The sequence below is a fragment of the Oryx dammah genome, unplaced genomic scaffold, assembly GCF_014754425.2.
Source record: "Oryx dammah isolate SB20612 unplaced genomic scaffold, SCBI_Odam_1.1 HiC_scaffold_27, whole genome shotgun sequence".
In the NCBI taxonomy this organism is placed as follows: domain Eukaryota; kingdom Metazoa; phylum Chordata; class Mammalia; order Artiodactyla; family Bovidae; genus Oryx; species Oryx dammah.
The window spans coordinates 49,661,742-49,687,550 of NW_024070211.1; the positions used below are offsets into that span (position 1 = coordinate 49,661,742).

At 40.9% G+C, this 25,809-nt stretch overlaps 1 protein-coding gene across 2 annotated transcripts in view; it reads left to right on the forward strand.

The window, feature by feature from the left end:
* The window catches only part of RFTN2 (raftlin family member 2), a 74,228-nt gene extending 55,738 nt beyond the window's left edge, over positions 1–18,490 (forward strand). For both annotated transcript variants that reach the window (XM_040228869.1, XM_040228868.1), the window contains exons 9-10: positions 4,755–4,833; positions 16,320–18,490. In XM_040228869.1, coding sequence (XP_040084803.1) covers positions 4,755–4,833; positions 16,320–16,589 — 349 coding nt within the window. In that variant the 3' untranslated portion in view covers positions 16,590–18,490. The remainder of the gene's footprint in view (positions 1–4,754; positions 4,834–16,319) is intronic.
* Positions 18,491–25,809: the final 7,319 nt, after the last annotated feature.

Genomic DNA, 25,809 nt, shown 5'->3' on the forward strand with positions numbered 1-25,809 from the left:
TCTTAGTTTAGTTCATGAGATTTTCTGTTATCGGGAAGCTAGTCTTTTTCTTGATTGTTGACACCATAGCAAACCTCCCTCCCTTAAAAATAACCAAGTAGAGAGTCTTCTTTTTGTTTTCTTATGAAATGCATAGAAGAAGACAGGAAAGGGAGAAGGAAACATTTACTGAGCATCTGCTATGCTCCAGGGTCTGTGCTAAGAACTTTATATCCACCACTGGTATTCTTAGAACCATCTTTGTTTTACAGAAGAGGAATAGGAGGCTCAGAAAGATAGGACGACTTCATCAGTGTCACATAGCTAGTAAGCAACAAAGCTAGGATGCAAACCCAGGGTCAGTATGACTCTAAAGTCATACATGCTGTTTCTCCCAGACTCCACTGCCTCTCTGTTAAACACATCACAAAGAAATGATGTGTCCCGGATATTGTGTAGTACAAAGTTGTAGAACTGGTTGAACACATTTCTCCCCATTCTGTGTTCTGGCTCCTCTGCCTGTGCTGTCAAGACAATCCCTGGCTCACTCTCCCCAGATCCCACACTCCTATCTACCCACATTGAAAGATGAGCTTATTACCAAGGCAGAGAGAAGAAGCCCCTTGTCCCAGGGACAGCAGCAGTTCTGGAGGCTTCTCTTGCCTCTCACAGGTCCACACCTGTCCTCTGATGTTTGCTTAATCCTGGGTGTGACCCCAGAACTGACTCAGCCTTCATGCTTTCACTTTGTTTCAACTGGTTTCTTCTGGTCAAACACCTGGACCTGACCTTGCTTCTCCCACTGGTTTCACTTTTCCAATCAGCCTCACTGATCTGACCTTCACTTTTCTTCCTTCAGTGTGGCCCAGAGTCCCAGATCCTATCTAGGCTTTGGCCTCGGGTGTCATGGTACTTTCCTGGACATTATTCTGGACTGATGACCCTCCTTTCCCCTCTTATCCCTTGTATCCATTCTCTCTGCTTTCTACCATTGCTTCAGGGAACCCAGCCCCCCCAGGCTGCCCTGGCTAACCTGTACCTCATGATGACAATGGCACCGGGGAGCTATCTACTGCCCTCAGGAAGGAAGGACTAGCAGATATTTTCACATCTTCTTTGAAGACTATTCCCTTGAGCAGCTTTTACGTGCAGTCTATGTGTGTGTGTGTGTGTGTGTGTGTTAGTTGCTCAGTTGTGTCCTACTCTTTGCAACCCCAGGGACTGTAGACTGCCAGACTCCTCTGTCCATGGAATTCTCCAGGCAAGAATGCTGGAGTGGGTTGCCATTCCCTTCTCCAGGGACTCTTCCTGATCCAGGGATCGAATATAGGTCTCCTGCATTGCAGACAAACTCTTTACTGTCTGAACCCCCAGGGAACCTCCTACTTGCAGTCTATACTCTTCACCAAAGCAGGTTGTGCCATAACTTCTACAGAGTTTATGTGGAAATCAAGCATTTTCCAAAAGCTGCATTGATTTTCTATTATATCAAACCATGACCACCCATTAATAACACTCTAAAAGAGAATCTAAAGGTTCTTAACTCTCACAGAAAAGTATTAAGTTACTCAGTTAGCTAGTAGTACTTTCTGGGTAAAAAATTTCTGTAGGTAATAGCAGGTATAGGCTCTGTCCAGGAACTTCCAAGAGAGCATTTGAAGATCTCTCTGATCCCATAATGACTTTACCAGTGAAATCCTTTCAGAAACCTGTGCTACAGAGCAAATGTCCTATCCAAGCTCAGTAAACAGAGTTACCTCTGGAGCTCCTGGAGACTCTGAGGGACTCACTTGCCCTGTCAAACAGCTGTCCCTCTGTATGGTTTTAGACTTCTTTCCCTTTCATTCTACCATGATTATCATTCTTCAAATCAAAAGGCATTCCACATCTCACAGATGTTCTGAAAATAGCAGGGAATCTTCCCGACCCAGGAATCAAAACTATCTCTTACATCTCCTGTATTGGCAGGTGGGTTCTTTACCACTGGCACCACCTGGGAAGCCCCAAAATAGCAAGACTTTTTTTTTAACAGAAAGCAGTTTATTTCATGTAACTAATTAATTAATTTTTGGCTGCTCTAGGTCTTTGTTGCTTTGCGTGGGCTTTCTCTAGTTGCAGTGAGCAGGAGCTACTCCTCATGGCCATGAAATAGCTTCTCATTGCAATGGCTTTTCTTGTTGCACAGCACAGGCTCTAGTGTGCAGGCTCAGTAGTTGTGGCACTTGGGCTTAGCTGCTTTGAGGCATGTGGAATCCTCCTGGCCCAGGGATCAAACCCATGATCTCTGCTTTGGCAGGTGGATTTCCATCCACAGTGCCACCAGGGAAGTCCCAGGAGGACCTATTTTATATCAGAATGTCCTTTAGAAAACCAGAGACAGTGAGGTCTCAGACATATTTCAAATTAAGTCTAACTCTAAGGACCTTCTAAAGTCTTACTTGGGCAACCAAAGACTGTCCTAAGATGGGCAGCCTTTGACTAACTGTCTCCACACTTACTGTTTTACCCCATTCATAAAGGTTGAGAAGCCTGCTGTCAGCCAAACATCACACCCTAGTACACTCAGATTGCCCCATCCTATAATCTTTTGGGGAAAACTCATCAAGGGTCACCCCCAGTCCCTACCCCAGGGCTCCAGGAGGCTTTCCATTCAAGAAGACTAATTGTCCCCTGACTCCTCATCTTTGGATAGTTCTAGGCCTGGTTCCTGCATGTGATTCTCTACCTGCATCACATACCTTGAACATTATCCAGAAACCTCTGCTCTATTCTGTGCCCCCTCTCCCTTGACTGTTCTCTCTGGAAGATGTTCTTGATTCTAAGATATTTTCCTCCCACTCGACCCTACCCCACATTTCATTAAAAGAATGGGGGAACTGGGAGGAAATCCCATTTGCTGTGCTCCTTCCAGTGGCAGGCACAGTGGAGGCTCTTCATAGCCACTGACTTATTTATCTATCACAAAGCCCTTGATAGGAGATGAAAGAGAATTTTAAAACTTCACCAAAGTCACCAGGTATTAGATGGTATCATCAGCCATTTCAGTACTGTCAGCTGGTGGGGGGCGGGGCACAACCTGAGAGCTGTGAGTTCTGAGGGACTTACTAAGAATTCTAGTGCAGGATACAATCTCTCAGAGAGCTCTGAGGAATGCTCCCAAGAGGTGAGGCAGACAGGTCAGCATGTGCATAGTTTTGGAAAAGGGTTACGTCCAGTCAAGCACACATCTTGGTAGAAGGTTAGTCATAAGGAACAGGTATCTCAGTTCATGACCTTAGATCTTTTCTAAGTATGGGAAGATATAAGATACCAGGTTCATTAACAAAATCCTAAAATATTTCTAACTATGTGAGGGCCTGTTTTCCCAGAGCACCAAGTGCTTCATTCTGATCTTCACCTGAATTCCTTTCAGAGTGAATTGTAAGTCAGTGGTTGCATTGGCTAATGACTTTATTCTTGTAGAACTAGATGGTGAGCAACATTCTTTGTTTTACAGTAGAATTGAGCCTTGAATCCAGGACCGTCTGGTTCTAAAGCCACTGCCCTTTCCAGTATTCTCCCTGCTGCCCAAATAGCCAGACTGTTCTGTGCACCGCCAGTCCCTTCCTGCTCTCATGCTGACGTCTCCAGATGACTCAAGCTGTTCCCCAAAGCTAGGAGATATTTCACATCATGTCTTTTTTTCAAAGATAGAGTCAAACTAAAATGAGATTAGACTAAAAGCAGTCTTTAATAAAAAAAGAAGCAATCTCTCATTACCACTATGTGGGAAGATTTGTTTTTTCTCAAAATTCAACAGTATCAGTAAGTTTGGGATTTACAAATTGTGTGGGGTTGACCACTAGGGCCAGAGTTTCAATGTTTCATTTGTTTTCCAGAAAAAAGAGCTTAGCATAAAATGCAGCTAATAGTGAGGTTTTGTTGGGGTTTTTTGCATAATAAAAGTCGTAACTGAGCAACATTAGCTACAGACACTCCTCCCCATAAATCCATGGAGACTGTGAAAAGCATTTCAGAGAAATCCAAACCCTAAGTAGTCTTTGGCAAGGGGTAATTTGCCATGATGGTAGTTAAATAAGGAGAATATTGAGTAGCTGACTACAAAGAAGCATCTGAAAATGAAACTAGCTGTGGCTAATGTATAATGAAACTAGCAGTGGAAAATGTATATAAATTTCTCACACGTGGCAGTCCAAACTGGTCTCTTTCTTTCATAAGACAAATTTGACAATGCATACCAAGAAGCTTAAATCATACCCTTTTGGCCTAATAATCCCATGCCTATGAATTTATCTCAAGGAAATCAGTCATAAAAAATAAAGAAGACTATACATATTTCTATAGCAGCATTATTTATAATTAGCGGAAAGCCGGAAGCAACCTAATTTTCCAATAATAATGGAAAGGCTTAGTACATTTTGGTATCTTAATTCTTTGGGATATCATGCAGCTATTAAGAATATGACCATAATGTGCAAACAAGAAAAGAGATAAGCATAGAATACAGAATACAGAATGCAAATAAGTATGCAAAACCAAGTATGTTAGCACAGTGAGATTACAAGTTTTAAACATTAAGAATTTCTAAGGACCATATTTAGCTTTTAGGGATTTTTTTCCCTTGTTTTATCTGCTGCAACTTATATAGACTATTTCATAATTATTATTGCATCAGAAGATCATTTTACAAAGATACATGTGGAACATTCTAGCCAAGTGTGAAATATAGAGAATTACTAATTTAGAAATGCTAACGCTGTTGTTTTAATTTTCAGTGAAGGGAATTTGGCTACAAAGCAGGTTGTATTCCTTCAGAGACCAGTTATGTGGAATTCAGCAGCTCAGACACCAGAAGTGAGTAAAAGTGATGCTTTATGAACTGTTAAACTGAACCATTTAATCCTTAATCTCTCACTGTAATTCTAAATGGTGAACAGATGAGGAAGTGGGAACTTGATAAGGAAACAGCCTTCTGAACCAACATATAACAAGGGAAATGTGCCAGCAAACAGGAACAGGAGACAGTTCTGAAGGAAATTAGAATATGACCCCAAAGTATGCCATTTGGGTGTGAGGATTACTATTTTGAGCTAAAGGCAACGAAACAGAATCTCTCCCTTTCTGACAGAAGCAGGACATAAATTTTCCTTTTGCCAATGTGACAAAAATTTCCTTGTGTAAAATTGCTTCTCTCTCCTGTACCGGAGTGGAGAAGGCAATGGCACCCCACTCCAGTAATCTTGCCTGGAAAATCCCATGGATGGAGGAGCTTGGTAGGCTGCAGTCCATGGGGTTGCGAAGAGTCAGACACAACTGAGTGACTTCACTTTCACTTTTCAGTTTCATGCATTGGAGAAGGAAATGGCAACGCACTCCAGTGTTCTTGCCTGGAGAATCCCAGGGACGGGGGAGCCTGGTGGGCTGCCGTCTGTGGGATCACACAGTCGGACACGACTGAAGCGACTTAGCAGCAGCCTGTATTGGAGATGACGCATCCCAACACCTGTAGTCCTCACAACTTACTAAACCCTCTCTTGCATTAGTTTCCCCAAATACATGCTCAGTCATGTCCAGACTCTTCGCAACCCTGTGGACTGTACCCTGCCAGGCTCCTCTGCCCAAGGGGATTCTCCAGGCAAGAATACTGGAGTGGGTTGCATTCCCTCCCCCAGGGAATCTTCCCCACTCAAGGATTAAACCTGGGTCTCCTGCACTGCAGGTGGATTGGATTCTTTACCACTAAGCCATTCCCAAATACTTAACTGCCCCTAAAAAAAAACCCAAATCCCTTTTTATTTGTCTGGTCACTTCACCACAGTGTATCACCCTTTGTAAAATGAAAATCATCTCCCTGGTCTAACTGTCGCTTTGGGTTTTTACTTCTCTGTGCAGACCTCATGTGCATCCAAAATAAAACTTTTCTCCTATTAATCTTTTTCTAGTTTAATTTGCAGGTCTGAGATGCTGAACCTAAGATGATAGAGGAAAAGATTTTCCATTCCTACAGTTATAAGACTCATTCACATAAGTTAATGTGCCTGATATTATGACAGATCTGTGCAATTTTGACTTCTGACGGCACTTTTTATTCTCTCCTCAAGGTCGTATTTTTTCAGTTCTTTACTGAAGGTCTCTGATGAGTCTCAAGTCACCTTATTCTTACTAGACTCCTAGTAGATGCACACTTAGAATAGTATCATTAAATGAAGCAATCTTAATTAAGGCCTGCTGCTGCTGCTGCTAAGTCACTTCAGTCGTGTCCGACTCTGTGCGACCCTAGAGACGGCGGCCCACCAGGCTCCCCCGTCCCTGGGACTCTCCAGGCAAGAACACTGGAGTGAGTTGCCATTTCCTTCTCCAATGCATGAAAGTGAAAAATGAAAGTGAAGTTGCTCAGTTGTGTCCGACTCTTAGTGACCCCATGGACTGCAGCCTACCAGGCTCCTCCGTCCATGGGATTTTCCAGGCAAGAGTACTGGAGCAGGTTGCCATTGCCTTCTTCATAACAAAAGAGGAAGTTTGCAAATGGACCAGAAAATTATTTAATGTGATTCTGTATTATCAAGAAAATAATGTTTTATAAAACTTCAAAGTTTTTCTAAACTAGCAAAGCTATTAATAGATTAACAGTATATGTAATTCAACCATGCTGTTGTCTCACATTGATTTTGAACAGACTCTAGCTGGCCCCACAGGCAAGCAGGTAGAGGGGCTGTAAGTGGATAGGACGATAACTCCCTTAGGAGGAGAGCAGAGTGATCAAGTTAACAAAGATTTCAGAAAGACTGAATTAGAGCCCAGAGGTGAACAGCGCCTTCCAGTCCTGGGGAGAATGGCTCAAGTTCACAAGCTCACAAGAAATATTCTGTCGGATTTCCCTGGCAGTCAGGTGGTTAAGCCTCTGCCATTGCAGGGGGCACAGTTTCAATCCTTGGTCCCTGGTAGTAAGATCCCACAAGCTGTGCAGTGCCACCAAATAAATAAATAAAGTATAATATATATATATTTTTTTAATAGGAGATATATATATATATATATTCTGTCAAGAAAAAGCCAGGGTAGACCTATATAAAGAACGGCCAGAAAAAGTTTTTGCTCTTTCTCCTTCCCAAAAGCAACTTTTCACCATGCTATAGCCTTCTCTTTTTCTTTTTTTTCTTTTTTAAACATTATGCAAATAGCCATCATTTCTGAGAAAGATCAACAGAATTCACAGCCTAATAGGATTTTGATTAACGAGGGCTGTGTACTTGATGTTTGTGAAGATATAAGACCACATTCAGCTGCTTCACAGCCTCCTTTCTTAGGGTTATATATCAATTCTGTGATTCCCTGAAAATATCTGAGCTCTTTTTGTTTAAATATCATTCAGTACTCTAGTGACAGCTTTTCTTTGGGTAATCTTTATATTTACATCCATTATAATCTAAAACTACTTCTTCATTTATTTAATAGTAAGGAAGTACATAAATGGTCAATTTGGGACTTTCCTCATAGTCCAGGGGTTAAGACTGTGCACTGCCACTGCAGGAGGCAAGCTTTCGGTTCCCGGTTCCCAGTCAGGGAACTAAGGTCTCCTATGCAGTGTGGCACAGCCAAAAGAAAACTTTTTAATAAAAATTAAGTGGTCAGTTTGCATCTCATGAGGAGCCCAGCAACAACATATTTTATAACTCAGAATTCTACTTCTAAATGGATTTAGTATTTTTTCCTTTGACAAATGTTTAATTTTCCTAGCAGGAAACCTCAGAATACTGAGATTATTTCAGGGCAGAACATGTAAGTGGTTCAGTCTGGAGCTAAAGTATCTAATAACTATAACAGATAATCAACTTGTAAATACTTTTTATTTTCATAGTGGAAATAATTTGTTATTTTATTTCAAGAAGGCAGTAGACTATCAGTATCATCACAGAGTTAATTTAGCATCTAATATGTATTTTTTTAAAGTTATACATTCATAACATGCCTTAAAAAAATTCTTATATACTTTTAAGACCATAATGGCACCATTCTTTGCTTGTACCTTGAAATCAGTTGTTGTTGGGGAGGGGTTGATGGGGGATTGCTTCATTTATACAGGTTTACAAATAATTGTTTCAAAGGTGAAAACTGTTAGTCACTCAGTCCTGTGCAACTCTTTGTGACCCCATGGACTGTAGCCCATCAGGCTCCTCTGTCCATGGAATTCTCCAAGCAAGAATATTAGAGTGGGTCGCTTCTTCAGGGTATCTTTCCAACCCAGGGATTGAACCTGGGTCCAGTGCACTGCAGGTGAATTCTTTACCATCTGAGCCACCAGGGAAGCCTTTTTCAAAGGTGTTTTGTTCTAAAAACCAGTTGGTGGAAACTTGAAACATTACAAACATTGCCTTATGATTGTCAAGGAGTTTTAATAAAATTATAAATTTCATGGGCTGTTGGAAATTGATCTAGGGTTTAATCCTTGAAAAAAAAATTTCTCTTTCTTTTACTGAGACTAATGTTAAGATATATAAGACTTCTTGTTTCAATTACACTCAACATGGAACAGTACTTTTATGTTAAGCAAAGCCATTTCATGCCTCTGTTATAAAGGAGAGAGTTGAGAATTGCATAATGAAGAAAACATATCACTGGAATTTTTTCTTCTGAAGTTATAAAGACCTTTACTTTTGGAATTTGTTTGTTTCACATATGTTTTATACAATATTTTAGATAGCTTGACAAATTTTAAAATATGGTCAATATAAATTCAAATATTTATACTCCCAATTTCTGCTTCAATTTCTTTAAGCTATTGAGGCTTCCAGGTAGCTCTAGTGGTAAAGAACCTGCATGCCAATACAGGAGACAAGAAGGTTCAATTTCTGGGTTGGGAAGCTCCCATGGAGCGGGGAATGGCAACTCACTTCAATATTCTTGCTTGAAGAATCCTATGGACAGAAGAAACTGGCAGACTACAATCCATAGGCCTAGATAGAGGAAACTGGCAGGCTACAATCCTTTGCAACCATGGGGTCACAAAGAGTCAGACACGACTGAAGCAACCTAGCATTAGCACTAGCATTGAGAGATAGTTTGTTTTAGGAAAATCAGAAAACTTTTAGAAAAAAAAATAGGAAAAAATCTTCATGAACTGGGGCTAAGCAGAGTTCTCAGATATGACTCTAAGAGCATAATTCATTTTTAAAAATTGATAAATTAGACTTTATCAAAATTTAAACTTTTGTTTTGTGAATAACACCAAGAAAATAACAGACAGCCACAGACTGGGAGGAAAAAAAATTTTTGCAAATCACATATATAACAGAAGACTTGTATCTGTTCTGCCCAAGGTCCCGATCCCTAGAACTGAGAGACCAAGACATCCACGGCAATGCAAACGCAAAAAGGGAATTTACTGCTAGCTCGAGCCAGGGCCCTGGTTACATCCAACACAGTGGAATGAAGCCAGAGCCCCGAGCCCTGTGTTACAGCAGTATTTATAGATTTAGGACAAAGACAGGGAATTGGCAAGGTTGGATTGGTTACAAGGGTTTCTTTGCATCTACTACTTGGCTAGATTTTCGCGCACGTGGGCTTTCTTAGGAGATATCTATCCTCGTCCCGATTGGCACAGACCAGGCTACAGGGAGCATGCTGACAGGCTGAGTCCTCCCGTCTGGGGTAATTAATTTTGATCCCACCTGGGCAATGTCTCAGCTGTTTCCGGGATGCTTGTTCCAGCCTATTTTAGTCATGGCCTCTATCAGGCCTCAACAGTATCCAGAAGGTATCTTAAAACTTAAAAAATAAGAAATAAACAATGCAGTTTAAAAAAATAGTTAAAAGTCTTGAACCAATGAGGATATGTAAAAGAGAAGTAGACACATAAAAAGACATTTAAATTATCGGTCAAGGGAAATGCAAATGAAAACCATGATGAGCCCATACATCTACTAGAATGACTAAAATTAAAAAAACATTGACAATTCTAAGGACTATCAAGAATGAGGAGCAATCAGAACTATAAAACACTGCTGGTGGGAATGCCAGGTAGTACAACCACTCTGGAAAATGATTTGGCAACTTTTTATGGGGTTAAACGTGCACTGAGATATGACCCAGCAATCCCTCTCATGAGCATTTGCCCTAGAGAAAGAAAAACTTTTGTTTACACAAAAAACTACACATAAAAGTTTGAATGTTCTATTCATCATCTCCCCAAACTGGAAACAATCCAATGTCTTCAACAGATTTATGGATAAACAGCTGTGGTATTTCCATACAATGAAATACTACTTAGAAATAAAAGCATATGCGCTCTTTTTCTTTTTTTGGCCATGCAAAATGTGGGATTTTAGTTCTCCAACCAAGATTAAGTCCTGCGGCCCCTGCAGTGGAAGCCCAGAGTCTTAACTGAACTGCCAGGGAAATCCCCACATACACTCTTAATAGCCACAATTACATGGATTAATCTCAAAAATGGGGAAAAAGTGGAAACAGTGGCAGATTTTATTTTCTTGGGCTCCAGAGTCACTGTGGACGATGACTGCAGTCACAAAATTAAAAGACGCTTTCTTCTTGGAAGAAAAGCTATGACCAACCTAAACATCACTTTGCTGACAAAGGTCCCTGTAGTCAAAGCTTTGGTTTTTCCAGCAATACTGTACAGATGTGAGAGTTGGACCATAAAGAAGGCTAAGTGCCAAAAAATTGATGCTTTTGAACTGTGGTGTTGGAGAAGACTCTTGAGAATCCCTTGGACAGCAAGGAGATCAAGCCAGTCAATTGTAAAGGAAATCAACCCTGAATGTTCACTGGAAGGACTGATGCTAAAGCTAAAGCTCCAATACTTTGGCTTCCTCATGTGAAGAACTGACTCATTGGAAAAGACCCTGATGCTGGGAAAGGTTGAGGGCAGGAGGAGAAGGGAGCGACAGAAGATGAGATGGTTGGATGGCATCACCGACTCAAAAGACATGAGTCTGAGGAAACTCCAGGACATAGTAAAGGACAGTAAAGCCTGGTGTGCTACAGTCCATGGGGTCACAAAGAGTAGGACACGACTTAGTGACTGAACAACAACAGCAATTTCAAAAAGCATGCTGATTAAAGGAAGCCAGTCTCAGGGAGTTCTCCCCTGGTCCAGTGGTTATGACTTGGCACTTTCACTCCCTGGACCTGAGTTGAATCCCTGGTCAAGGAGATAAGATCCTACATGCTGCAGGCCAACTAAGCCTGCACACCAGAGCTAAGACCCAACAAAGTCAAGTAAATAGTTTTTTAAATATTTAATAAATAAATGGAATATAATCTATAAAAATATTGAATCACTATGTTGTATACCTGAAAGTAATGTAATATTGTAAATTACTTAATGTTTAGAAAGAACTTTTTTTTAATGCTTTTTTTAACTGTGTTTGGTCTTCATTGCTGCTCCCAGGCTTTCTTAATTGTGGTGAACTCTAGTTGCGGTGCTTGGTCTTCTCACTGTGGTGTCTTCTCTTGTTTCAGAGCACAGCCTCAAGGGTGGGTGCATGGGCTTCAGTAATTGTGGCCTGAGGGCTTTAGAGTGCAGGCTCAGTAGTTGTGGCACACAGGCTTAGTTTCCCTGCTTTATGTGGAATTCTTCTGTACCAGGGATTGAACCCATGGATTCTTAACCACTGGACCACCAGGGAAGTCCAGAAAGAGCTTCGTTATTCTAAAGTCAATATAGCAATCCCAGAGAAGGACTCTGATTGGATCTGATTGGGTCATGTACCTACACTGCAGTAGAGAAAGTGGATAAGAAAGCTGGCTAGAAAAGTGGTTGTCCACGACACCTTTTCCCCTCCCAGGCTTGACTGATTTTGACATCACCAAGCTTGGATGACCTGACCCAGGAACATACTTCGTGAGCAAGCATATTCTATGGGGTTTCTCTGTGTAATTCAAAGCCTCTGACTCTTCTAACTGGTACTAGAGCTACACTTAGCCTTTCAATGGCTTTCTAATCCTCCCTCAAGCCTGAAACACACAAGGGGGAGAAATCCTGAATGTCCACTCCATGTTTTTATTGCTCTATAAATCGTATTTTTTAGGTACTCTTCCACTCTATCCATCATGACACTGTACAAGGCATGCGATATCTTATAATTGCTGGTATAATTCTGCTTATGTTTTTAAGACATCATGTGTGGAAAATGAAAGGTAGACTGGCAGGGCACCCTAAATGCAACTTCTTTGTCACTGAGTCTCATGTATTTGAAATGGGTAACTCATTTTTAGTAAATGAGGATGATTCTCAAAAGTTGATCAATTGGGGACTTCCCTGGAGGTGCAATGGTTAAGATTATGCTTCCGATGTAGGGGGCCCGGGTTCAATTCCTGGTCAGGGAATTAGATCCCACATGCCGCAACTAAGACCCAGCACAGTAAAAAAAAACAAAACAAAAGTGACTGACTTTATCAATGGTGGCATTAGATCTGCATGCAAATCTTGATGGAATCTCCCTAAATTTATAGTGAAATATCAGAAGAAAGAGAACCCATATGAATTCTGAGAACCTATAGGAATAAGCCTAGCAATGTAGCATGAAAAAATCTCTTTATAACATAGGAAAATACTCAAAATACAGTGAACGCTAAGTGCAAAAGTGAGATATACACCTTTTTGTGTGCATATGCAAATGCAGTGTTGTTGCTCAGTCGCTAAGTCATGTCTGACTCTTTGCAACCCCATGGGCTGCAGCATGCCAGACCCCTCTATCCTCCACTATCTCCCAAAGTTTGCTCAAACTCATGTTTATTGAGTCAGTGATGCTATCTAACCATCTCATTCTCTACTGCTCTCTTCTCCTCCTGCCTTCATTCCTTCCGAACATCAGGGTCTTTCCCAAAGAGTCGGCTCTTTGCGTCATGTGGCCAAAGTATCGGAGCTTCAGCTTCAGCATCAGCCTTCCAGTGCATATTTGGGGTTGATATCCTTTAGGATTGACTGGTTTGATCTCCTTGCTGTCCAAGGGACTCTCAAGAATCTTCTCCAGCACCAGTTCAAAGGCATCATTTCTTCAGTAGGCCGCCAGTCTCTTCTGTCCTTGGGATTACCCAGGCAAGAATACTGGAGTGGGTTGCCATTTCCTTCTCCAGGGAATCTTCCCCACCCAGGTATCAAATGTGTCTCCTGCATTGGCAGCTGGATTCTTCACCACTGAGCCACCAGGGAAGCCCATACATACATAGTAGAACATGCCAAATATTAACAGTGGTATCTCTGTGAGATGGGATTGTGGATGGGCTTTGCTTTTTTTCTTTGTTTTTACCAGGTTTTCTACACTGAGCATGTATTATTTTTGTAATTGGAAATCTTTGAGAAACATACAAATCTTTGACCATAAATCTACTCACATTTTTTGCATAGTGAAAAATGTAAAAAGAATAAGATAAGACACTTAGGTTCCAGTTCAAAGCCAGCTACCCTTTGACCTTGGACAAATGCCATCTTGTTTCTGGGTCCCATGTCAGTAGAAGGAGGGATTCGAGTGGATGATCTTCTTGGACTGGTCAGGTTTCCGTCTCCTACACTGTAAGTTATAAGAACATTGCAATTTGATTTGTTGGAAAAGCTATTATTTCATGTGGAGTTGTTGTTCAGTCACTCGGTTGTGTCTGGCTCTACGACCCCGTGGACTGCAGCACGCCAGGCTTCCCTGTCCTCCACCATCTCCCAGAGTTGCTCAAACTCAGGTCCATCGAGTCGGTGATGCCATCCAGCTGTCTCGTCCTCTATCATCCCCCTCTCCCCCTGCCTTCAGTCTTTGCCTGCTTCAGGGTCTTTTTCAATGAGTCAGTTCTTCGAATCAGGAGGCCAAAGTATTGGAGTTTAGCTTCAGCATCAGTCCTTCCAGGGAATATTCAGGACTGATATCCTTTAGGATTGACGGATTGATCCCCCTGCTGTCCAAGGAACTCTCAAGAGTCTTCTCATGTGGAGTAAGGGAGGCAATATCACTGCTGAAGATGTATTTATTAAGAGTCATTTAGTAAAAAAGAAAAGCATTTGTTGTGACATTTTGTTGTTGTTGTTCAATCCCTAAGTCGTTTCTGACTCTTTGTGACCCCATGGACTGCAGCACACCAGGCTTCCCTGTCCTTCAACATCTCTTGGAATTTGCTCAAACTCATGTCCACTGACTCAGTGATGCTATCCAACCGTCTCATCCTCTGTCACCCCTTTCTCCTCCTGTCCTCAGTCTTTCTGAGCATAAGAGTTTTTTCTAATCTTTTTTAGAGTTAGGTATTTAATTATCTTCTAATATTTGAAATTTGTATTTGGTGGTTGTTTACTTATTAATTCTTATCTAAAAGTGAATTACTCTATCTTATTATCCTGACTAATACATAATTTTTATTAAGAAATTTCTCATTGAGTATGTGAGAGTAGGCCTCTATTAGCTGATACACAATAAGGAATTTATTGCAAAATTTACCTTTGGCCCCGGTGCTTATGAAGAAGGAAAGATCCAGACTGCCAAGTGCTCCTAGGCACTCCCTCCTTCCCATTTCATTCAGGCAACAGGAGAGGTCATTCAGAAGTGAATGCATCCTTTGTGCATATGGAAAAGAGCCAGCAGCCAGGCTTGAGAAAGGAGCAGTACCCATCAGGCCTGATTGCAGCCAAAAGGCTCTGTCCTCACCCACCAGCATCCCAACACCAGGGAGAACATGCCGTTCTCAACTTCTGTACCTTGAGGGTAAGTCTGTCAGGTTCAACTGCTTGTGTTAAACTCAGTACATTTGGTGAATGAAAATAAAAAAGAAAAGGATTTGAGATCTAATATTTGCACTTGATGAATGCAAATGCAAATGTCCCCACCATCAAGTTATATCTGACTTGAGACATGAGGGTGGGCCTTTATTGAGGCAGGTCCCACGGCAGACTTGTTCCTTTAAACTTGCCCAAGAACTCAGGTAACCAGCCAAGAAAAAGATGAGCTGCCAACACACTCCTTTCTAGACAGCACACTGCAGCCTGCATCTCCCTATATAAACAATGCTGTCAACCACCATCAACCGTGGTTACATTCCCTAGCAGTCCATAAAATTCATTTTAATACAGCTGCTTGTTTGTATTGTGTATTTGCCATGAAAACCAGTAGAAAATACTTTTGTGTTTTATACACAGTAGTTCAACAAATCTATGGTCTAACAAACTTTTGTAAGACTAGCCTAGGAATCTGACTTCTATATTTTTTTCCTAAGGGTTTTTTGATTTATTTTAGTAATCTTACCTCTCACATTTGAGAAAATGTAATCCTAGTTCTCAGCTAACATGTAAATGAGCTTTAAGAAAATAAACTATCTTATCATGGGCTTCCCTGGTGGCTCAGCTGGTAAAAAATCTGCCTGCAATGCAGGAGACCTGGTTTGATCCCTGGGTTGGGAAGATCCCCTGGAGAAGGGAAAGGCTACCCACTCCAGTATTCTGGGCTAGAGAATTCCATGGACTTTTTAGTCCATGCAGTCACAAAGAGTTGGACACGACTGAGTGACTTGCACTTTTCACTTTATCTTTTATTATGTATTCTTATTCAGTTTCTGTGCCTAAGTATATGCACATGATCCAATATATGTCATGTTGTCAGTATTAAAGAAACCCCCATAAGAAAATTTCATCAGAAGTCTGAACATGAAAGTTGTCTCCCTGAGCTCTCCTTCTACTGACTTAGATATCTTTGTTTGACTTAGTTTCCTTGGCAGGAAAACCATGTGCTTTTATTCTGAACCGCACCAAGGGCGTGGTCAGCCCTCAGTAATATTTCATAGTGAAAATATCTACAGCTTCTTAGACAGCCTGCAGAATGAGCTGGTCCTGTCACAGAAAAATCCCACCATGCCAGGCAGAAGCGGTCTGTAGTAGGACAAGGAGAAGGGTCCACCCCACCTGGAAAGGCACCCCTTCTTCCAATACGATCTCTATCTGAATTATCTGTGCAGACTATTTCTATAGAAATGGGGGTGAGGTGGCCTCTAAGGCACTTTTTCTGCTGCTCAGATCCTAACAAATACCAAGATGAAAAATGGAAGCTTCAAGTGTATCTCTATTTGCTTTGTTCCCCAAAGTATGGTCTCAACAGGTCTCTCTCCTCAAAAGTGTTGTTGAGGGCCCAGACAGGGCCACACAACCAACCTGACAACAAGAAGGGTGGGCCAGGAAACCACAGATGGTTATTAACAGAGAGGGGAGCACACCTTCACCTGGCCGGGGGGTGGCGCTGAGCTGGTCCTTGAAGAGGAGCAGGATTTGGAAGAGAAGCAGGCAGAGAGCTAGAACAGAGGGGCAGGATGACACCCAGCCTTTTATTAACTCTAGTTGCTAATCTCTTGTGTTTCAGAGGAAAGGCAGCCGGCACGTGAAAAGTGAAGACAGGAGTAAAGCCCCAAGCAGGAGCATCAGCTTGGACACAGACCTGTTACAGCCTGCAGAGAGCAGAAGCCCGCCTGAGGAGTGCCTACTCGCCCCTTCTAGAGAATGCTGGATGAAAAAGAGGCCAGGCCAGCCCAGCAGCTTCTCCGGGTTCAGCAACAGTGACAGCGTCCTGCGGGAACTAGATGATGGACAGTTTGACCAGGAAGACGGAGTAACTCAGGTCACTTGTATATGAGCAAAGAAGGAAAGCAACAGACGTTCTGTAAATAATTATTAAAGTATTTCCCAAGTTACTTTACTGTATTACTTTATCTGCATTTATGGGATACTTTGAATCTTTCCAGACTCAGGATTTCCTCTAATCTACATAAACTTTGGCTCAACCTCTCAGGCAAGGAAGAGTAACCAACATATTTGTAAATTTAGAAGCATGTTTCACAGTTTTCTCAACTAAAACATCTGTTTAAACAGATGGCTCATTAGGATATTAACCAATAATATACTTCAGTTTCTCATGAATATGCAAAGTATATTTTTCTCACAATTGCTGGTAAGACAACTAAATATCTCAATCAGTATTTTTACCTAATTAGAAAATTCTCAGGAAGTTAGAGTCTTACTTAAGCTGAAAATTTTCTTTCCCTCTCTCTCTCATACACATATAAAGGGCTAATTAATAAAATACCTATTTCTTGAATATAACAGTTAATCCAAGTTTTGTCTTTAAGTATGGCATGTATATACAAAGCAAATCCTTATTTGTTAAAATATCCTTGAAAAAAAATCTTTTTTTTTATGTCTTTGGTTTTAAGAGGTCACCATGTTACCAACATTGTACTGATTCATCAAGCTTAAACTTTCTTGCATCTAACAGTCTAGAAATAGAGTGAAGCATCATCCCTTAAAATTCAATACGAAAAGAACTCACAATGTCCATGTTTAAAAACCTTAGTAGACAGAATTAATTCTCTTTTTAAAATTGTAAATAGTCTGAAAAGGGAAACACCAACTTTAAATGAAAACTGAAGCATTTTACATCTATCTAGATGTAAATTATGCTTTTATTTTGATTGCTAAAGCATGAAAAATGTGGAAACTCGGAATTTTCAGTCCTACAGGAGTAAAGAGGTGCTCACAACATATGTGATATGTATGGTGACCTCTTTGTTCCATCTCTGCTTTTTTCCCTCTGCTAACAGGGGAAACTTTGCCTTGCCAAACCTTTAACAGGTAAAGATTAAAATTTTACAAAATAGAAGAATTTCATTTTACCTATGAAAGACTTTGAAATGTGGGAAACTTCAAATGAATTACAACTGTGCCATTGATGAGTTCGGCCTATTATATATTTTTATTAGTATTGGTGTTGACATTATAAGATCATTTGAATAACAAAATGTCATTTGTTATTGGGCTATTGTCTTACTGAACACTAATGCTCATAAAATGTTTTACACATATGACAGGTATGTATTATGTGTTATCAAATATATGGTGTAACTGATCTCTGTGGATTGATGGTAAGATTGACGTGCAATTATTCCGCTTCTACCATGCACAAGCATTACCTTTGTATGTATAGAGGAACGTAGAATATTCTGCTCAGTACTATTCTGTGGAAATAGCTACTAACATTGTTTGCAGAAATGTTTTTGTTTTGACTTTTAGAGAACCTGAGTTCCATATTTAAGATTTGGTGAATTTTTGGTAGAAATAAATACTGCTACTGGAGCCCACAAAATGCCATGAGTTATGAAACACAAGTAATATACTCAGAAAAATGGGACCGTTTTTCCCAAAGGCAGGGTTTACAACAGGCAGAGATTCTGGTATATATTCTGTCAGTATACAGAAGGAATTTGATGTATTAAAGAAAGAGATAGAAATTTATATTGGCTAAAGAAAAACTCAGAAATCTTGCTTTTAATTTTTTAAAATTTGCATAAGAATGCTTTCTTTTCACAGTTTGTTTTTAATCTGTTCTTTTATTTTTTTAAAAGAACCTTTTATTAGAATAGACTTAGTAGTTGTACCCTGAAAGCCTATCTTATAAGCATTTACTCCAGTATTCACCCCTAAGTTATGTGACAAATTTTTATGATGGTGAATAAATCATTACCAAGTGGTTCTAGAGCATTATATATAAGTAGCTCTATCTTTTAAAAAGCAAAAAGTAACAAAACTTGGACTATATATGCCTAAGGAGTTACATGTGACTAACCTTATAGTTATCTGCCAGTGGCACAGTCAGTTCTTTTTATAATGCTATGTAATTCCTTAGGGGCTCTGGCATGTGAGTTTTTTAATACTTGTAAGTTATAATGAGAAAGTGTGGAGATCATAGATGTTGGCGGGAGGTTCTGACATTCCCCTTTGGTAGAGCATCTAGGCACTTCTGTCTAAGGTTTCCATAGCCACCTGTTAGTTCCATCCCATTGGGTTGAATATCCCCGTTATTTCCATGGACAGCATTTAACACCTAATCACCAGAGAAATAGTCACTGAGCTAAGCAGCAGCTCTATCAATGTCACTTAAAGACAACAGAAACATCACTCTCTTTAAGAGACTCAGGGCTTTCAGGGGCTTCAGACACCCCTAGAAGCAGGAGGCAAGCTATGGTAAGTCCATATCACAACTATCTCCAAATTGCTTATTTTACCAGGACCAGGTGTTTATATATTTGACTATAAACGTACCAGATGCATTTGCATTTCTTTCATAGTGGAAGAGCTCAGGAGCTGTCTCCTTCCTAGTCTTTCCTCACTATCTGGACATCTCACTACCATTCCTCTGGGCTGGCAGTATCATGGCTCTTTCAGCATTATGATTAAGAAGGATTTCCTCCTCTCAACTTCTAGAGTGAGTGAGTGAAGTCGCTCAGTCGTGTCTGACTCTTTGCGACCCCGTGGACTGTAGCCCACCAGGCTCCTCTGTCCATGGGATTCTCAACTTCTAGGGCCCCAGCAATTCCTTGTGTGGAATGACTAAATTTCAAGTGAGCACTGAAATGGAGTAGGTGTTAACAATGAGGAGTCTCTAACCAAGAATGTTAAATCCAAATACACTGGTGGATATGTAGGAAATTAAGCTAAATGCAAACCATCAGAACCATATTTATTTAAATAGTATTAATCGTGGCAATTTATCATACCTCTAGAGTGAATTTTACTTGTGCAATAGCCCAAAGTTTATAAAGCCAGTTCTGACAGATGATTAGACATAAAACAAATATAAGATGACCAGTGGTGAACTTCTTGGTTTTATTTTTGGCTCATATATCTCAGACTTGGAAGCTGAAGAAACCAGCAATCTAGAAATGCTAATGTCACAGACCAAAAAACCCTAAAATAGCTGGGAGAAGTAGATTTGCCTACATGGAAAGAAACTTAATTTTTTTCATTTCTTTCAAAGGAAGTTTGACCCTCCAAGTTTCAATCACGCACTCACTGTGCCCTCCCCGTTAATCACTGCTGTGCCTGGCCAGCGGGAGACCTGGCTCTGGGCAGGGCAGCCAAGAACCACCTACACGGACATCTGGGACATTTGAAGTCCAGGTTTTCTAGTTTATGTGCTGCAGAAGCGAGCACAGTCCAGGCTTTTTAACGTAAGAATTTCTTAGGTTGGTTACCAAAAAAAAAAAAAAAGAAACACAATTTCAACTCCTTTGTGTCTTAATGGGGATACTAATCCTCAGGGAAAGAATTGTTTTCAACACCTAAAAGTTTCAAAAGTAGAACCACTCGGCACTGTAATAGATGTGGTCAGGCAGCATGTGTGGGGTTGGGAGTGGCTTAACCAAATAAGGTTTTGCTTTTCTGTGTAACAAGACCAGAAATCAGCAGACCTGGGCTTGAGTAGCATCTTCCTTGGTGTCCCAGGCTCCTCCTGACTTCCCATCCCACCATCCCTGGGGCATGGTCTCCTTCCTCAACACTATTTCTTGGTTATGAGCACCCTGCCTAACACAATCCTATAAGAAAGAAGTCTTCCAGGATAGGTAGCAGCAATGCTCAGAAACATATGAGGTAGGATATCAAACAAAGAAGTCTGAGCTTTGAAGCCAGGACACAGTTTAGACCCTGGCCCTGCTTGCTTGTTCCTGTGGACACTGAACTGCTACTTTGAAGTTCAGTTTAAGAAAATAAAGTGTTAGTCAGGAAGTCATGTCATCTCATGGACTATAGCCCACCAGGCTCCTCTGTCCATTGAATTCTCCAGGCAAGAATACTGGAGTGGGTTGCCATTGTCTTCTCCAGGGGATCTCCCCAACCTAGGGATCAAACCCGGATCTCCTGCATTGCAGATTCTTTACCATTTGAGCACCAGCGAAGCCCTGAAGTTCAGTTTACTCCTCTAAAACGGGGATGGTAACAAATGAATTTAATTGTATGAGGATTTAGTGCAACGGTGTGGGAAATGTACCACAGTTCCTGACACCTGGTTAGGTGCTCAGTAAGTTGAAACCATTTTTCCCCCCACAAAGGTCTAGTTTTAAGTTTGCCAAGTTCTGTTTAGTGTGGTGAACAACCTTATACCTGAGGAAACTCCAGAATAAATAAAAAGCATCCTTTTTAAAAATTTACTTTTAATTGGAGGATAACTGCTTTACAATATTATGCTGACTTCTGCCATACAACTATGTGAATTAGCCATAAGTATACATGTGTTCCCTCCCTGTTGAACCTCCCCCCCCCCCCCCCCGCCCCCACCCCCACCCCATATGAATACAACAGCTAAACATTTAAATGTATTTCTGTGTGGTAAATAAAAAGATTCATCACAACTTTGCCAAGTATATTAGGTAGCTCACAGGGTCTCCAGAAGGGCCAGAGACCCAAGACCAATGTTAAGCAGCCAAGAATAAATTATGTCTTCAGAAGACCACACTGCTGTCACTACAGGCACGTACAATGTTAAAGGCAGATGTTCCAGATAAAACGTGGAGGAGGGTGGATATGTTTTAAGAATGCTTTTTAGTTTTTGACGTTCAGGCTCTCATCAGTGATGAAACCCTCCTCTGGAACAGATTTCCTGTGAGAAGATGCAGATATGCTCTCAATAGGCTAGCAGAGAAAAAAGATTGTGGATAAATAGTAATAGCAATAATTAGGTAATTACAGTTGATGGAAATACTGATGGGAAGCAAAGTTTGCTAGGAGAGCATATGACAGACAAACCTAACATACTCAAGGTCAGGGAAGACTTCCCTGAGCAAATAACAGTTGATAAACAATAATATTCTAATAATAGATTGTGTTTGTGTTATAAAATTATAAGCAGGTCATTTTAAAAACGAGGACCTATGAACTTTTCAGGGGTCCCAAAAAACATTTGGAACCTGTTAAAAAATATATTGCCCCTAAACTATGAAAACTGCAAAACTGCAGTATTTAAACAGCTGTAAAACATAATATATATATCAAACCATTATTTCCTTTCATATTCATAAAAATGTCTTTAGCTTTGAACACAATTTGTAGATTAGCTTTTCTCAATTCCAAGGTATGAGATGACAGATGAGAAACCATAGCCAATTGTAAAAAGTAACCAATCTTTTTTTTTTTTAAATTATCTATTTATTTTTGGCTGAGCTGGGTCTTCGTTGCTGTGCTCAGGCGTTCTCTAGTTGCAGAGTGAAGGCTTCTCATTGCGATTACTTCTGTTGTGGAGCACAGGCTCTAGGCTCTCAGACTTCAGTAGTTGTGGCACACAGGATCAGTAGTTGCAGCTCGAAGACTCTAGAGCATGGCCTCAGTGGCATATGGGCTTAGCTGCCCCGTAACATGTGGGATCTTTGGACCAGGGATCGAAACTGTGGCCCATATACTGGCAGTTGGATTCTTAAGAACTGCACCACCAGGGAAGCCCTGAGCTAAATTTTTAAAATCAATTACAAAAAGCTGCTTAAATTTTTATTTTAAATATAAAAATTATATTTAATATGAAATGGGGATACATTTTAATATATTTGGTGTTATGTGAGGTGGACTCTGGTGCCTACAAAGATCTCTAATTGCAGAGTCAGACATGACTCAGTGACTAAGCATACAAGGTCTTCGGAAGCTCGGGGCAAAGCATCTCAGGAGGATGTACTAAATGGTAATCTACAGAAAATGGTCTCAAGTTCAACTTTTTCAGAGACTTAAATGCAGCATGTGTGACTGAGAGGCATAAAGAAGTAGATAACATGCAAGAAATAAAAAGAACCAGTGTTGGAGTAAACATTAAGTCTATAGCATGGAGTTCTCAAGGCATGAATACTGGTGGTTTGTCAGAACTCTCCACCATGACCTGTCTGTCTTGGGTGGCACTACAAGGCATGGCTCATAGTTTCACTGAGTTAGACAAGGCTGTGGTCCATGTGATCAAATTGGTGAGTTTTCTGTGATTGTGGTTTTCATTCTATCTGCCCTCTGATGGAGGATAAGAGGCTTATGGAAGCTTCCTGATGAGAGAGACTGACTGAGGGGAAACTGGGTCTTGTTCTGATGGGCGGGGCTGTGCTCAGTAAATCTTTAATCCAATTTTCTGTTGAAGGGTGGGGCTGTGTTCCCTCCCTGTAGTCTGACCTGAGGCCAAACTATAGTGGAGGTAATGCAGATAATGGTGACCTCCTTCAAAAGGTCCCATGCACGCACTGCTGCACTCAGTGCCCCCAACCCTGCAGCAGGCCACCACCGACCTGTGCCTCCCCCAAGACTCCTGGACACTCACAGGCAAGTCTGGGTCAGTCTCTTGTTGGGTCACTGCTCCTTTCTCCTGGGTCCTGGTGCACACAAGCTTTTGTTTGTGCCCTCCAAAAGTCTTTTTCTCCAGTCCTGTGTAAGTTCTGGCATCTCTATGGTGGGGATAACGCTGACCTCCTCCAAGAGGGCTTATGCCACACCCAGATCTACTGCACCCAGAGCCCCTGCCCTGCAGCAGTCCACTGCTGGCCTGTACCTCCGCAGGAGACACTGAAACACAGTTCTGGCTCAATCTCCGTGGGGTCTCTGGGTTCTGGTGAGCACAAGGTTTGTTTGAGCCCTTCAAGTGTCTCTGGCAGGTATGGGGTTTGATTCTAAACGCAGTTTCACCCCTCCTACCATCTTGCTGGGGCTTTTTTGCCCTTGGACGTGGGGTATCTTTTTTTGGTGGGATCCAACATTCTCCTGTCAATGGTTGTTCAGCAACACGTTGTAATTTTGGAATCCTCGCAGAAGATGAGCACACGTCCTTCTACTCCGACAGAGGATGAGATGGTTGGATGGCATCATCTACTCTATGGACATGAGTTTGAGTAAGCTCCAGCAGTTGGTGATGGTCAGGGAAGCCTGGCGTGCTGTAGTCCATGGGATCACAGAGTCAGACATGACTGAGCGACTGAACTGAACTGATAGCATGGAGAACTGTTTAACAGTGTGAGTTCAAGAGGACTGCTATGGTAGACTGAATAAAGTCTCCCTAAGATGATTACATTGGGCTTCTCTGGTGGATCAGATGGTAAAGAATCTGCCTACAATTCAGGAGACCTGGGTTTGTTCCCTGGGCTGGGAAGATCCCCTGCAGAAGGGAATGGCTACCCATTCCAATATTCTTGCCTGGAGAATTCCATGGGCAGAAGAACCTGGTGGGCTACAGTCCATGGGGTCTCAAAGCGTAGGACATGACTAAGCAACTAATACTTACACACTTGTTTCAAGATGATAATATTATATTGCAAAAGGGGCTTTGCAAATATGATTATCTTGAGATGGGGAATATCCAGGTGAGCATAATGATGCAATTACAAGTGTCCTTGGAGAGGTGGAGAAAAACATCACCACAGAGGGAAGGCAATGAGATGATGTAAATAGACAGGAATGATGGGGCCACAAGCCAAATATTGCCAGCAGCCACCAGCAGCTAAAAGAGGAAACAGATTTCCCCTGGAGCCGCCAGAAAGAAATGGGGACTTAATTTTAGCCCAGTAAAACTTATTTTGAGCTCCTGACCTCAAGAATTTAAGAGAATAATAAAGTTGTATTTTTGAAGCCACCAAGTCTGTGGTAATTTACTACAGCAGATACTGAAAACTAATACAACCACTAACATGGTTCTCAACCATCAGAATCCAAGATCTGCATGTTTTGTAAAATGTTTAAAAATCTAAAAGCACCAAACATGTTTAAAAGTGGTTTAAATATTAATCCAAATCAAGGCAAGAACAGTTTGTCTATAAATATACACCTGGTTTTAAAATACAATCACATTTTTTAGGGGAGTTAAATAAAATTCACCCTCAAAATTAAAAAAAAAGATTCTATTGATTTCTGAAATTGGGTCAAGCAGCTATGTCATTGCTAGTGCAATAATGACTATACCCAGTGTTTCTTCATCTCAGAGATTGCCTTGTTCCTTTGACTCCCCTCAACCTATTTCTGAGAAAAGTAGGGGAAATAGGAGTACAAAATCCTATCATTCCTACTTCATTTAACTCTTGATTTTTATAACAAGATATTTTAAATGTTTTTTTTTTAAAGAAATTAACATTTTCTTTCATTCACTAATAACTAAGGAAAACCAAAAATACTAATTAGCAGATGTTCATAAAGATGTAGAAAATTATTTTACATAAAGTATCATGTTAAATGAGAATGTTCCTTTGACATGGTTATACAAAGTCAGAGAAAATCCTATTATCTGTGACAAACTACAATTTTTAAGTGAACAAGACTTTCATGAGGACTATTCAAAACAAAGTGGTGAAGGACTTACCTGGCAGCGCCATGGGTAGGAATCTGCCTGCCGGTGCAGGGTGCACAGGTTCCAACCTTGGTGTGGGAAGATTTCACATGCTGTAGAGCAGCTGAGTCCGTGTGCCACAACTACTGGGCCTATGTGCTGCACTGCTGAAGCCCACAGGCCCGAGGGCTGCACACTGCAACTACTGATCCAGACTGCTGCGACTACTGAAGTCCGACTGCCTAGAGCCTGCGCTCTGCAGCGAGAAGCTCCCACAATGAGAAGCCCAAGCACCTCAATGAAAAGTAGCCCCACCCACTGCAACTAGAGAAAGCCCATGCACAAATGACCCAGTGCAACCAAAAATAAATTAAAAAAAATTTTAAGGTAAATACACCATTTATGGAATTATAAACTGTTTTTACCAAGGTTTATAGCTGAAGTCCAAACCAGGTTAAAATGATTGCATTTTAAAATGAGTATTTTACTCATTTTGAATGTTGATGCAATAATTAATCAGAGAAACAATATCTGACACAACACAAGTGACATACTGTCTTCATGGATAGAAGTTCAGGATGTCAGTTGTTATTTTTTGGAAATTTGTTTTAATGAAAAATTTAGTATTCTCTTTGCTTAGATTCTCACACTTCATATGAAGCTCTGTGTACTATAAAAAGAAATGTAAACAGCAGAAAAAATCAAATAAAGTACTATAATTAATTTTTAGCCCACAGAAAATATCCATGCA